This window comes from Gouania willdenowi, unplaced genomic scaffold (assembly GCF_900634775.1).
Source record: "Gouania willdenowi unplaced genomic scaffold, fGouWil2.1 scaffold_15_arrow_ctg1, whole genome shotgun sequence".
NCBI classification, from domain to species: domain Eukaryota; kingdom Metazoa; phylum Chordata; class Actinopteri; order Blenniiformes; family Gobiesocidae; genus Gouania; species Gouania willdenowi.
Window position 1 is genome coordinate 61,112 of NW_021144909.1, and position 14,776 is coordinate 75,887.

A 14,776-nucleotide genomic window follows, 5' to 3' on the forward strand; every position below is an offset into this window, starting at 1 on the left:
CAGCTGACATCTGTGTGTGTGTGTGTGTGTGTGTGTGTGTGTGTGTGTGTGTGTGTGTATGGCTCCGTTACATAACCACAGTAAAGGTTTATCAACAGGCGAGCAGATCCACACTTTGTTTATAAAAATAAAAGTCATTGGCTGATTTCATCACATGCTCTCAGCAGGGTTTGCATACGGGGGGGGGGGGGGGGGGGGGGAGCCTGTATCACAAACATCACGCACATGCACGCTGCAGGGCCCTTGGCCCATGAGCAGCACATGGCTCCATGTTTAGGCCTCGTTTATAAAGCGATGTGTAGTGAGGTCCATGTTCTTCCAAATGAACTTTTTTTTAATGTCATTTAATATTTGTAGACGCGGAGCAGTTATTAATTCTACTTTGTTCTCACACAAAAGCTGTTGGTTTTGCTTGAATCCATTATATCTATTTAACAAGAACAACTGGAATTTTTATTATATGGTCAATTTTATTTATTTATAAATGTATATGTTTATATTTGTTAGTATTTGGGCTGATCTCTGTTTTAATAAATTAAAATTGTGAATGATCTCATGTTTATATGAAGTTTGGTGTTTTGATTCATCAAACCGTGCTAATAAATCACAGCCCAGAATTAACTTCCTGTCCCGCCCTGGACACGCCCACATTCTACTATATATGGTCGTGGAGCTCATGAATGGGATTCTACGCTCAGTTACGGCACAAAGACGAGGAAATTGATTGTTTGCACATTTGTTTTGGTGACGGTCATGGATTCATTTTCACTGATAGCTTTAATATGAAAATGTTAGCATACATGGAGCTAACGGCTAACGCTGAAGGGTTTACGTAGATCTATGATCTGATACGTGAGCGTCTCCTAAATGTTGGCGTACCAGGGTCAGCTAATGTACACGCGCACACATTCTCACGGTACGTTTAATAAAATAAAGCTTTCAGGCTGTGTGCGTGTGTGTATTTGTGGGCAGGCTTTAGAAACGAGGCCAAAGTTGCCATGGTAACACAGGCCTGTTGATGTGGTGACACAGGCTCAGGATGCACTGAGGGATGATGGGAAAAATACGTTTAAAGGCGGCGTCGTCAGAAGCGACTGACGCTGACATCGGCCAATCACAGGCTTCAGAGTTAGGCCATTTCCTGGCTAGTTTCCAAAAAGCTTGTCTGATCCTGTCCAATGAGAAGCAAGCAGAGGCGGGTCTTCTCCCAGCAGCCTATCAGGAAAGCCCTTATTAGGTAGCATAAAAATTACAGCCAATGGGAAAGAAACGTCCTCACTGCTGACCAATCAGAGAGAGAGCCCGCCCCTTAGCTCCCGCCCACCCAGGCGACCAATCCGAAGCCGCTTCATTTGTTGTGCGCTCGGCTCCAGCCAATGGCCCGCCGTGCTGCCCTGTCGCCATGACGACGATAACTCCTCCCTCCATCCCGCTGTGTCGATGCTGTCTGCTGATTGGCTGACTTCTGAGAAACCGGCTCCTGATTCGCTGTCGGACAGACGCTCGCCGTCGTCGTAGCCAATCGGCATCAAGAAGGAGAAGGATTCACGCTCCTTTTTGTTGCTCCGCCTCCTTTTCTCCTCTTCTTCCTTCCTTTTTCTCTTCTCTTCTTCCTTTTCCTCCCTTTGTTTCCTTCTTTCTTCCTCTTCCTCCTTACTTCTCTTCCTCTTTTCTTCATCCTTCCTTCTTTTTCTCACTTCTACATTCTTCCTCCTTTTTTTCTCTTCTTCCTCCCTTTCCTCCTCTTCTTCCTTCCATTTTCTCTTGTCATCTTCCTTTTCCTTTCTTTGTTTCCTAATTTCTTCCTCTTCAACCTTTCTTTTTCTCTCTTCTTCCTCCTTCCTTCTCTTTCTCTTTTCTTTTTCCTCCTTCCTCTTCCTCTCTTCCTCCTTCCTCCACTCTTCCTCCTGAGCTTCCACTTCCACTCGGTCCAAATCCAGATCAGGAGGTCCTGACCCTCCTCTTTCTCCCTCACTCTTCCTCCCTCCCCTCTTCCTCCACTCCCCCTCTCTGGTTTCCTGGGAGACAGAGACGGTCGCCGCGGCAACCGCTGCTGCATCCCACCTTTTTGTGTGCAAGGATGAGGAAGAGGAGGAGGAGGAGGGGCCTTCTTCATCAGGGTCTGTTAGAAAAGACACTGAAGTCAGGTCACATGATCAGAAAATACACAAACAATCAAGTGGACTTTTACTCTGAAAGTCACAGGAATCATCACAAATGTGTGTGAGCTGGAGGAAGTGTGAGATGAGTGCATGTTTGAAAAGAAAGGACTACAAATATGATGCTAGAACTACAAATATGGAGACACAACAAGAACAAAAATCAGAAAGGACTACAAAGATGGAGGGAGTACATTCATCTGCCTGTAATCTCGACCTGTACCACCAAATCCTACAGTGTTTCTCTGTGTTTACAATGGAAACATGAAGATGAGACGACAGAATGAAAGAGAAGAAGAAGAAAGGGATGAAGGAGGAGGAAGAGGAGGAGGAGCAGAGAGAAAGGTACAAACCGCGAGTTCTCAGTGCGTCCAATCACGTAGAAGCACGGCTCGCCCTGTTTAGAGTTGGTCATACAGAGAGACAGGCTGGACAGCTCCACTGAGGAAGAGGAGGATGATGAAGAAGAGGAAAAGGAGGAGGAGGTAAAACAGGCAGAAAAGACAGAGCGAGACGCCACAGTCTACCAGAGTCCATTCAAAAAAAGGTGAATTTAAAACGTGTGATTAATAAAGTGTACAGGAAGTAGCTGTTAGCTTCCTGTTATGCTAAAGGAGTTAGCATGTGTAGCTGCATCTGAAGTGTGTTTGACGAGTGAGTGTCACCAGATAGACTGATGACCAGCTGAAGTGATACACCTGCAGGTGAGGCTCACCATAGTCAGGTACGTAACCGTTGCCTTTCTTCAGCACCAGGTGGATCCTGGCTCCGCCCCTTCTGATCTGATCCACTGCTTGACTGTGAGTCATCCCCACCGTGCTGTCGCCATTGATCTGGACCAGCTGATCAGACACCTGATACACAAATACACACTCATTACACACACTATCCTGCTTTTAAGTATGAAATAGTTTCTAGAACCTCCAGGAAGTCGTTTTGAATGTGTGTGTAGTGTGTTGTGTGTAGTGTGTACCTGTATCTTGTGGCTGTGCTGAGCCGGTCCTCCCTCCATCAGACCCAGGACGTACAAACCCATGTTGTATTCACTTCCTCCTCTGAGTGAGAACCCAAACCCTGTAGGACCACGATCTAGATCCACACTGTAGAACCTGGACTGGTCCTGGAGAGCAGATGAAGGAGTGAGTACGGACACACACTATACACACTACAGACAGTAATGACAGTGACCTTTGACCTCCCTCTGATGCCCTTCATCAGTTTCACGTCCATGTCCAGTTCTGCTCCGTCGGACTCTGAGAACACACATTATTTAATTATGATACTATACATCATTATTATTGGGTGGACAGGGCGCTCAAACATCACATTAATCAAAGTGTGGATGTAATCCTGACTCCGCCCCCTCACTGTAACCACATAACTAACTAAGAACTAGTGATGAACCCATGGTGTTCCTCCACAGAGAATAACAACGATGATGATGATGAGTGTGCTTACGTTGTTTGGGTGTGATGCTGATCCTGAGGGAGTTGCCGGCTCTCCGTATTATCTGAGCCAGGTCTCTGTGCTGCAGCTCTCCCACTGGTCGCCCCTCCACCGCCTCCAGACGATCACCAGGATGGACACGCCCACTACGGGCTGCTGGACTGCCCCGGCGCACCGTCACGAAGCGGTGGGACATCAGAGAGGCTGGGGTCAGAGGTCATTAGTACAGGTGTGTGTGAAGGTGTGATAAACAAAGCTCAGCAGCTGCAGCCAATCAGTGACCTCCATACAGTGACATCATAAACACAAACAAACAAAATCAACAGGGATCATGTCAACGCACTCACACTAGAGCTGTACATTACCATGACTCTAACGATACAATACGATTCACAATTTACATATCCCGATACTAAACAATACGATATCAATAATTACAAATGTCACCTTTACCAGTACAAAATGGTATGAAATGCATTTGATTTAATTTTTTTAACTTGTGAGAACAAATAACGGGTAACTAACTGTAATTCAAGCATCAATATCAAAAACAAGTGGAATGTTTATTAAGTGTGAAATTATATTTTTAGAAAAAGTTCAACTTTTTAAAAGATTATATTAAGTTCTTAACTTGAGGCTCCTGTGGAGCTACAGGTGCTATTCAACATTTGAACTTAACATGCTAATGATAATGCTGGTTTATGGGATTTATCAGGGACAGAAATAAGAAGTGATCTATGCAGAGCTCACACAGAGTGGACCGTGTGTGTGTGGGTGGGTGTGTGTGTGTGTGTGTGTGTGTGTGTGAGAGCCGTACACACAGTTTCAGTGAGGAGTCAGAAATTCCTGAGAGCTGATAAAAGAGAGGAGGAGCGTTTGAGTCAAATGACCACAAAGCTGTGTGTGTGTGTGTGTGTGTGTGTGTGATGAATAATGTCTTTCAGTGTTAACATTAGCCTGAACAATATAAACAAACTTCATTCTTTTACTGTTTCTACTACTGTGCTTAGAATCAGTCACAGGTTAACATGATGACCAGTCTGACTCTAACAGTGCTCAGTGTGATCTATGTGAAAAGGACAAGCTGTGTGAGTCAGATCACGGCTTTCGCTCAGCATGTGCGCATGCACACACACACATAAACATGATGCAGACATTAAGATATAAACCACGCCATCAGACTTCTGACCAATCACAGAAAGCGACTCACGTTTGGAGTCTTTGATGGTTTTTAAAGCCGACTGCAGTCGATCCATCATGATGAAGAGTGTGTGTGAGTGTGTGTGTGTGTGTGTGTGTGTCTGAATACTGAGTTGGAGCAAAGCTGCAAAGTGGGACACTCTGAGGGGGCGGAACAGGGTCAGAAACAGAAGGAGGAGCCTAACCTCCCAGTGTGTGTGTGTGTGTATGTGTGTGTGCAGAGCAAACAGAAGCTCAGGTACTGACCTCGAAGTGACATCATGACGTTAATATTTAAAATGATCAGATTGAGCTCATTAACTCATTGGCTGCCAGTCATTTTAGAGCATTTTTGACAGATTTTTAAAGACTGTCACAGAATTTAAAGACCCACAGAATCTTTTGTACTATGACGATCTAAAATTCTGAAAGAATAGACTGTACTTTCATCAGAAAAAAATATTTTGTTTCTAGCTTGTTTCGTTCTTCTGTAATCAGCAGTTAAATATAGGTCGTTTCACACAAATCGCCAGTTTCTGAGCAAAAAACTGAGAAAAAAGACAGTGACTTTAAGGCTAATATGTTTTAGCTTCAGTGACACCTCAAACATCTCAACATTGGTTTCCTTCTATAAAACTACAAAAACAAAACTGAGACCGGGCTTTTGATGGCAAAATTATTATTATTTTGATATCTGGGTCAGAGTTGTATGGTTCCCTTACCGAAATTTTGGCCGTCCTCCAAGTATCCCTCCCCCTCAGTTTCCACACATGCAACTTCCTCCATCTCCGAGTCTGCCGTTTGGCCCGGTTTGTTGATCGTTTTCTCTCACCATCGCGACCAGTGACGTGCAGTCAGGGTAGGCAGTGCCTACCCAAGGGCGAATTGATATTTTGATTATTTGTTTTAATTATAATATAATTACAAATTATTTATTTTTTAATTTCCGATAGCCTACAGTACCTATTGTTTGAAAGTGTAAGCATTTTGTGCTTTTCATAGCCTAAAAGACAAAAAAAACTCCTTTCCTCTTTCTCTGACCTCTGCTCATCACGGCTAATCTCTCATCCAAAGGTGCGCTGCTGCTACCAACATGCCACCAGTTGGTCACTACATCATAGTACAAGCCTGATATTCACAGAAGAACTCCGTCACACCGTCTCCTAGCAACCCCAGTCGAAAAACACAATTAACGCATATATGCGTCAATGGCAGCGAATGAGTTTACTTTGTGTGTGTGTGTGTTAGTGACCCTGAGATCAAAGGTCAACCCCCCCCTCACCTCCTCCTGCCTCCTGAGAGGCAATGACGAACCCAAATCCTTCTCCAGTTCTCCTCCTAAGCTCCACCTCCACCGTCCTGGCTCCGCCCCCTCCTCCATCTTTGGCTCCGCCCTCCTCGACCCCCAGCAGGTCCCGGGGCTCCAGCGTCAGCGTGACGGGAACCGAGTCCAGGAAGCTGGTGCTCTGGATCAGAGCTGAGGAGGGGCCGTTGGAGGGCTGAGGGACCCCTGGAGACAGACAATGTTACCATGGCAACCACCTCACAGTGTTCCACCAATAGGAGGCCAGTATTACCTGTGGGGGTCCCTGAGGGGGGGGCAGGTCCCTCCTGAGAACCGGCCTGGCTGAGGGGGGGCACGCCCCCCACAGAGGGAGTTGGTAGGTCAGTGTGTGAAGAGGGGAGGGGCTTATAAAGGTTAGGGGTAACCACCGGAGAAGAGGCGTGGCCTGAGATAGGAGAGGGAATCATGTGACTCATGAAAGTAATATCAAGTTAAAAGTTTGTACAGCAGTAAAACGTCCTCCAAAATAAAGGGGGAGCCAACACTGGACACACACACACACACACACACACACACACACACACACACACACACACACACACACACACACACACACACACACACACACACTACTGTAGATATCTTTACATAAAGCTCTGACTGTTTTTTTCAAAATAAAAGCGTGGTGTACCTCCTCTGTAAACCAGCAACACCACCTCCCCCTGCTTCACATGGTCCTGGAGGATCCTCTGCACCTGCAAATCACACACACACACACACATTAAACTAGAGTCGTTGAGGAGGGACTAGTTTGCAGTAACACTGAGACTCCAGTGGTGTTAGAAACCAGCTGATGATGGTGTTATCTGTTGACTGATGGTGAACTCTGACCTGGGAGAAGGTGAGGGTCTGAACGTCCGCCCCGTTGATCTTAACGATGGCGTCCCCTGGCTGCAGGGTGGGGCAGCGCCGTCGGTCCCAGACCCTCCGGACCACGGCCAGCTGCCCGCTGTGGCCCCCCGCCGTCACGCTGAAGCCCAGGCCGCCTCCCTCACTCTGTCCCAGGGCCACTGGTACCAGCTCCCCTCCCTGGGTGGTCCCCGGCGTACAGAGGAAGAGCCCCAGCCCCGGGTGACCCCTGGAGCCCTGCGAGGGCGCCTGGTGGTTAGCCGGACAGCCGTTAAACCCACAGGGGGGCGTCTGGGAGGAGTTTAGGTGGGGGTCAGTGCTTTGTTTGAGGGTGGAGCTTTGTTGGGAGGCGTGGCTAATGTTGGGGGCGGCCTCAGGCTGAGAAAAGGGCAGCCTGGGCAGGACGTGGGAGGACGAGGAGGCGATGGTGGACAGGTCGCTCTCTGAGGACTTGGAGCTCCGCCGCAGGAGGACGGACGAGGAGGACGAGGAGAGGGCAGGCAGAGTGCTGCTGCTGTAGCCAATCAGAGACGACCTGCAATGTGTGGGAGGCGGAGCCAACAGGACACATTAGCAAAACCCAGAGACATTAACAAACCCAGAGATCAGAAACTAGAAGTTCTCAAGTCGTGGGTTAGGACCGACCTTCGAGTTCCCGCGCTGGACACACCCCCGTCAGAGTCGCTGTGATTGGGCGGTGTCCTCTCTGGCAGAGGGGGTGGAGCCAATGGGGGATTGGGGGATGTTGGGGTGGGCTGGGTCATCACTCCATTTGTCAATGGCAGAGAAACCGAGGAGGGCGGGGCTTGAGTGGACCCTGGATTTCAGAATAAGAGTCTTCAATGATTCATCAAATTATTTTCTTTCTACAAATGAAATTATTTCCTGTAGAACTGGTTCTGACCTGTTGAGCTGCCGTTAGCATCCTGCGTGCGGCTGAAGGTCAGCTGGGTCTGCACACGCTCAGACCCGCTTGGCTCATTGCGAGGCTGCGGCTGTTGGAAAGGTCAAAGGTCAGATCCTATCAGCATAGACAAGCAGGAGTGACTCACGACACAACCAATGCGAAGGCTGATGTACAAACAGTGGGCGGGGCCACAAACATGTGACTGTATCAGAGCTTTGTGTGTGTGAGTGAACACAGTGTGTTGACATGTTCAGGTAAACCCAGTCGGCAGGTGTAACAATGAGCAGCAGCAGTGAGGGGGCGGGGTTACCGTGTCCAGGCTCTGCTTGGGGCAGCCGTCTGGGTTGTAGAGCATGGGGTACCCCCTCCGTAGGACCACGTCAACACTCTGACCCATCGGCACCGCCTTCAGCAGGTCCACCACCTCCCTGTGGGACCGGCCAAGCACGCATGCCTCGTTGATGTACACCAGGATGTCCGCTGGACCAGGACCAGGAGGAGGACCAGGACTAGTTAGTGTGTACTTTATGTCCACCATCAAGTTGCAACAGAATAAACAGTTTTTGTGACAATAACTGACACCTTCCTGCTCATTTTTATCACATTCCTGTTACATTTCAAAGTAAAACGTGCAGAAAAGAACCCTCCAAACTAAACTCCCTTCATTGTTTTTAATGCTTTTGTGTTTCACTGATCCTAACAGCACGTGACACAGATTACCACGTGTGTGTGTGTGTGTGGATTATCTGTAGATTGTGTAAAAACATCTACGTCTATAATCTCTACATTGACTCTCTGTATGAGCTAAACATGGTGATGTTCTATTGTTATATATCTACGTTATATACGCACACACAGGTATGTGCAGGTGTGTGTGTGTGTTACCTGCGCTGAGGGCTGGGGGCCCCCCCGGGGTGACGCTGTACACCTGCAGGAACTCTTGTGGTCGACTTCCTCCTACAATGTTGAAGCCGAACCCTCGTGGTCCTTTGGACAGACGAGTGTGGATGGAGTAGCCAATCAGCTGAGCCGGCTGCTCCGTGAACTCTGGGACTGGGGGGAGGGTGTGGAGTCAGTTGAGAGAAACAGGAAGTGACAGAGCAGAAGGAGGCGAGACTCACGCTCTGAAGGGGGCGGAGTCTCTTTGCTGTGAGTGCGAGGGTCGAACCAGCTGGTAGTCTTGGCAACATGACTGAGAGAGTGAGAGAGACACCTTCATCATCATCATCATCATCCGCAGAGTGGAGCAATCAGGAGCATCACTCACTCTATGTAGTACGGCTCCCCCGCCTCACTGAAGGCCAGCTCCCAGTTGTCAGGGAGAGGAGCTCCTGCTCTGCTCCGAGCTCCTCTCCCTCCGTTCACAGCCCCCTCCCTCCCTGCTGACGACTCCCATGATTGGCTGAGGGGCAGGTTGGTGGGCGGAGCCGGAGCAGACCCTGAGGAGGAGGGTCAAGTTATATCTCTGCTCAACTCCATACTTGGTTATCTGGTTATAAACCTGGTTATCTGGTTGGTTATGTACCTGGTTATCTGGTTCTATACCTGTTTATCCAGTTCTATACCTGGTTATCTTTACTTGCTCATCTGGTTCTGTACCTGGTTATCGAATTCTGTAACTGGTTATATGTACCTGGTTATCTGGTTCTATACCTGGTTATCTGTATCTGGTTCTGTACAGGGTTATCTGGTTATCTGTACCTAGTTATCTACTCATGTACCTGGTTATCCGTACCAGTACCTGTGTGTCCAGTGTCGTCCTCACTGCCGTCTCCTTCGTCCGTCGTCTTCTCCAGGTTACTCAGAGACTTGCTCCTGGTCCTGAACTTCCTCAGGAGGTTCCTGTGCTCCTGGAACGTGATTGGTGGACTCTCAGGGCCGATGTGGACGGGGCGGGGCGTCCCGTAGTAGTTTCCTGTGATTGGACATTAAGGAGATTTTCAGGTAAACATGTAAATAGGGCCCCGCCCACAAATCCTAAGACTAAAAAAATAAAAGCTTTTTGTTTCAGGACGTTGATGGACTTTTAATGTGAAAGGTTCTTGTGTTCGAATAAACTCAGTTTCTATTTTAGTTTTTAATCCACTCACAGATTTTAATACGCACTGCAAAGGATTACACACAAACACCTGTTAAACACACACACACACACACACAGTGTGGGTGCGTTGATTTTACTCGCCTTTGAACTTTCCACTCTCCAGCAGAGCTCCTGATTCTTCCAGAGAGAAAAACTCTTCGATGGAAACAAAATTATAATCAACACCTGAGATCTCACCATCACGAGGCTGTCGCGTCGTACCTGAGACAGACAGACAGACAGACATTGAACCGGTGTGTCATGGTCTGAGTTCACATCGTACTGAGATTGTATATGAGCATATATGCGTGAACGGACACGTGCTTTATGTTTATTGGATTAGGGTTAGGGTTATAATCTCAGCACGGAGGAAAACTTCGATTGGCTGTCTCTGTACATGTGACTTTTGCAGAAAGTTTCCTCTTCTTCTTCTTCTGTGTTTTGGTAGGCAAACAATGTGTCTTATGAACGCATGTCTTATGAAATAAGTTACAGTTATAACTTATAATATAAATATATATATATACTGTATTATAAAAAGTGTCTTATGAAGTTGCCCTCTGATTGGAGGGTCTGTCACTTGGTACTCGCGACAACTGCTGGTTTTTACAGGAGTTACAAGTTTAAAAGTTACAGATCGTGATTGCCAAATGTGTTCTAAAAGTCACATGTTCAGACAAAGCCAAGAGAATGTCCAGGTTCAATGACACACACACATACTGATGTTAATACACACACACAATTATGGGCCCATAGATTTCATCTGAAAGTTTAATACACACATGGCAGGTGTGTGTGTGTGTGTGTGTGTGTGTGTCTTACAGGGTACAGCTCGTAGGTAGAGGTTCTCTCTGATCAGCTGCTGTAACTGACTGTCCATGGATCCTGGAGTGAAACACTTAGAGAGATACAACCTGAGGTCCTTACAGAGAGAGGAACCTACACACACACACACACACACACACTTACTCTCCAGCAGCTGCTAACTGTCAGTTCACTCATAGGCAGGTGTGGTCTCACCTGGAGAAACAGTCTTGATCCTGATTGGATGAGGGCATGAATTGAGGACACCTCTGACGTCTCCGAGGGTCAAACCCAACACGGGGGTCCCCCCAATCTCCAGGATGATGTCACTGACTGTAGCCCCACCCCCAGGAGCAGCAGTGACGAATGGGAACTCCCCGTAGTCGGCTCCACCCCCGATGGCCACGCCCAGCTCACCTGAACCTGCCCCCCCCAACGGGACAAAACTTTCCTGCACCTGAAGACAGACAGACAGGTAGAGACAGACAGGTTAGAGACAGACAGACAGGTAGATTAGAAACAGACAGGTAGAGACAGACAGGTTAGAGACAGACAGACAGACAGGTTAGAGACAGACAGACAGACAGACAGGTAGAGACAGACAGGTTAGAGACAGACAGGTAGAGACAGACAGGTTAGAGACAGACAGGTTAGAGACAGACAGACAGGTAGAGACAGACAGGTTAGAGACAGACAGGTAGAAACAGACAGGTTAGAGACAGACAGGTTAGAGACAGACAGGTAGAGACAGACAGACAGGTAGATTAGAAACAGACAGGTAGAGACAGACAGATACCTTTGAACGCCAGTGCAGTTTCTTCACTGTATTCTTAGACATGTTGGCTGAGCTACAGACAGAAGAAAACATTATTATTATTACTTACAGGAAGTTAGACAGCTTCACAATAAGAGTTCAACCATTTCTCTCTGTGTTTCCAAAGGCCTGCAGTCCCAATCTGACAGAGGAGAGCTTTTTTTTTATTTTATTTTGGAAAACATTTTATTTTTGTGGGGAGAAATGAGTCAGCGACGTAAATAAAGTTTTGAGTTTTAGAGGAAGCTTCATTCAGAGAGGAACAGATGGAGGACAGCAGGACACACACACACAGCGCGCGCACACACAGCGCACACACACACACACACACACACACACACACACAGAGTCGTGATGCATTAAAAATGGAGGAACATATGTGGAGGTGAGAGTCAGCAAATAAACAAATAAACTGTGAAAACGACACAATGAGGTGTGTGTGTGTGTGTGTGTGTGTGTGTGTGGTCAGAAATTATCCAATCAGAATACTCATGTCTATCAATGAGCCTCACAGTGATTGACCCTTACACTCTCTCTTCTTCCCCTGCCGGAGAAAATAGATTTTCAAAGTTTTTTAATTATTATTTTGTTAAAAAATAAACACACAATATTAAACAACTATATTTTTATACTTTCCCTTTGTGAAATAGAAATCTGGTTAAACTATAATGCAGGAAAAATATTTATCTGAGCTCAAACATGATCAAAAACTAATTCTAGGAAAACAACGTCTTTGGGGTCACTAGAACGTCTTGATATCATAATGGGGTCACGAGACCAAAAAAGGTTCAGTACCACTGCATTAAATACTGTTTCTTTCCACTTATTTACAGAATGAGATTCTTTAAAATGTGTGTTCTCACTCATTAATTCCATCATATGATCTATAGTTGTTTTTAAATAGTTTTCTATGTAAAATGTTGTAGTCGGACAAAGGAGGGACTTGGATTCAGAAATAAGAGAAAAGGGGACTAGAGCTAAAAAAGTTGGAGAACAACTGGTCTACTATATACTATAGTATGATTAGGATGGTGAGCGTTCACACTGAAGTAAACTTCCAAGTTTCCCACGATGCATTTGGAACCTACAGCGTTAAAAACCTTGTTCACACTGAGGCTAAATATCTCTGTTGATTCTCCACCTTTACTTTGAAAGTTCTGAAAACATTTGAAGTGAGAAAGTGACCAAGTAGAATATCAACATGTGCTCATTTCATCCATAAAACTCACATAGACACATTTCATTCACACATTTCACGCATTTTCAGAGACCATCCATTGGTCGTCCTGTTAACTTCAAAATAAGAGCCCTATTTACAAAACAGTTAAAAAAAAAAAAAAAACTAATGGAAGACAAGAAGATATGCTTTTATTTTGAAATGGGGACATTTCATTTTGTACTTGTCTTCCATTGGTTTTTTAAAGCTTTTGTAAATAAGGCTCTTGTTTTGAAGTTAAAAGGAAGTTTAATCAGACTAGTATGTAGTAGACAGTATATGCTCATTGAGTTTGCAGTGCATGGTACGTTAGTATGCAATTTCAAACAGCCTATTTACTAGTGTGCCCACCGTGCATACTTAAAAAATGTCCCCATACAGTATACATCCTGGTATTTCTCACATACTCAATCTCTACATACTATCTAATGTGAACGCGCTACATACTCATTTAGACATCACACTTAGTATGAGTAGTACGTTAGTGTGAGTAGTACGTTAGTGTGAGTAGTACGTTAGTGTGAGTAGTACTTAAGTATGAGTAGTACGTTAGTGTGAGTAGTACGTTAGTGTGAGTAGTACGTTAGTGTGAGTAGTACGTTAGTGTGAGTAGTACTTAAGTATGAGTAGTACGTTAGTGTGAGTAGTACGTTAGTGTGAGTAGTACGTTAGTATGAGTAGTACGTTAGTGTGAGTAGTACTTAAGTATGAGTAGTACGTTAGTGTGAGTAGTACGTTAGTATGAGTAGTACGGTAGTGTGAGTAGTACTTAAGTATGAGTAGTACGTTAGTGTGAGTAGTACGTTAGTGTGAGTAGTACATTAGTATGAGTAGTACATTAGTATGACATCATCAATATACACACACACAGTGAGACCCCCCCCCCAAAACCACATGTGTCCCCTGAGGCGACTTGTCAGCATCAGATGGCGTTTCCTCAAACACACTCTGTGTGGCTCCTCAGGTAGTTTGTCTCCAGCATCAAACATCATCCACAGCCAGATAAAAGTAAACAGATCAGAGCCATGTTTTCATCACAGCGACTCTGAACTGTGACTAAACTAGTTACTAATTAACACGCCTGTAACGAACACTTTGGTGTGGTGGTAACAAACAACACACTGACCAAAGGACTCACAACAGGCGTCACAATATATCACATCAAACAGAGATATTGATTATTATCCATGATAATCAGGGCAGTGTTTATCAGGCTGATACAACTGTATCTACCACATCTATTCAGCATACGTCTATAATGATATAAAATGTGAAACATAGACCTGTGTGTGTCTCAGACGACGTGTCGCTGAAGGTCAGAGGTCGAGGCTGAGCTGTAGTGACAGACGCTGTCGGCTCATATCTGTCATCAGAGGGTCAGAGGTCGTCTGGAGGATCTACATGTAGAGATCTACGCTGATCGATCAGATCACCCAGAGTCTGATACTTACAGTCCTCACTCAGGGAAAAGTCCTCTGTTTATCTACCATGAGTGTGTGTGTGTGTGTGTGTGTGTCAGTAATCTTCCACACTCTGTTACTGATTGACCTTCCACACACGCACACACACACACACACACGCGCACACACACACACACACACACCTTAGTAATAGTTTCACATTCCAGTTGATGTGAGAACAAACAGTGCTGACTCAGCACGTCACTGACCATCATCTACACACACAACCACCTGAGTTAGAACACCACAAACAGGAAGTGCTCTCACACTGAGCCAATCAGAGTGAGACAAATAGAGAACATCATCATCATCACTCCTCTTCATCAATCCTCCCCTTCATCATCATCATCATCATCATCACTCCTCTTCATCATCACTTCTCTTCCTCAATCCTCCCCTTCATCATCATCACTCTTCCTAATCATCATCATCATCATCATCACTTCTCTTCCTCTTAATCATCATCATCATCATCATCATCATCACTCCTGCTCTTCATCATCACTTCTCCTCCTCT

The 14,776-nt window shown here is 45.9% G+C and overlaps 1 protein-coding gene across 1 annotated transcript; it reads right to left on the reverse strand.

Moving 5' to 3' along the window:
- Positions 1–1,984: 1,984 nt before the first annotated feature.
- LOC114458691 (membrane-associated guanylate kinase, WW and PDZ domain-containing protein 3-like) lies at positions 1,985–14,563 on the reverse strand. Its single transcript, XM_028441104.1, has 22 exons — positions 14,083–14,563; positions 11,566–11,617; positions 10,986–11,226; positions 10,788–10,904; positions 10,068–10,187; positions 9,627–9,800; positions 9,153–9,324; positions 9,007–9,077; positions 8,771–8,938; positions 8,196–8,365; positions 7,883–7,973; positions 7,624–7,795; positions 6,961–7,513; positions 6,761–6,824; positions 6,362–6,514; positions 6,067–6,294; positions 3,618–3,809; positions 3,348–3,412; positions 3,133–3,279; positions 2,875–3,013; positions 2,513–2,600; positions 1,985–2,122 (listed from the first exon to the last, which is right to left on the reverse strand). Exons 2-22 carry the CDS (start codon positions 11,605–11,607, stop codon positions 2,116–2,118), a joined length of 3,174 nt encoding a protein of 1,057 aa, XP_028296905.1. The 5' UTR covers positions 11,608–11,617; positions 14,083–14,563; the 3' UTR covers positions 1,985–2,115.
- Positions 14,564–14,776: the final 213 nt, after the last annotated feature.

What these genes read in the sequence shown, in the direction of transcription:
- LOC114458691 (XM_028441104.1), bottom strand. Translation starts at nt 11,607, where the DNA reads ATGTCTAAGAATACAGTGAAGAAACTGCACTGGCGTTCAAAG. An exon ending in GGACGACACTGGACACACAG is followed by an intron (nt 9,325 to 9,626) that starts GTACTGGTACGG and finishes CCTCCTCCTCAG; the next exon opens with GGTCTGCTCCGGCTCCGCCC. An exon ending in CCAAGCAGAGCCTGGACACG is followed by an intron (nt 7,974 to 8,195) that starts GTAACCCCGCCC and finishes CCTTTCCAACAG; the next exon opens with CCGCAGCCTCGCAATGAGCC.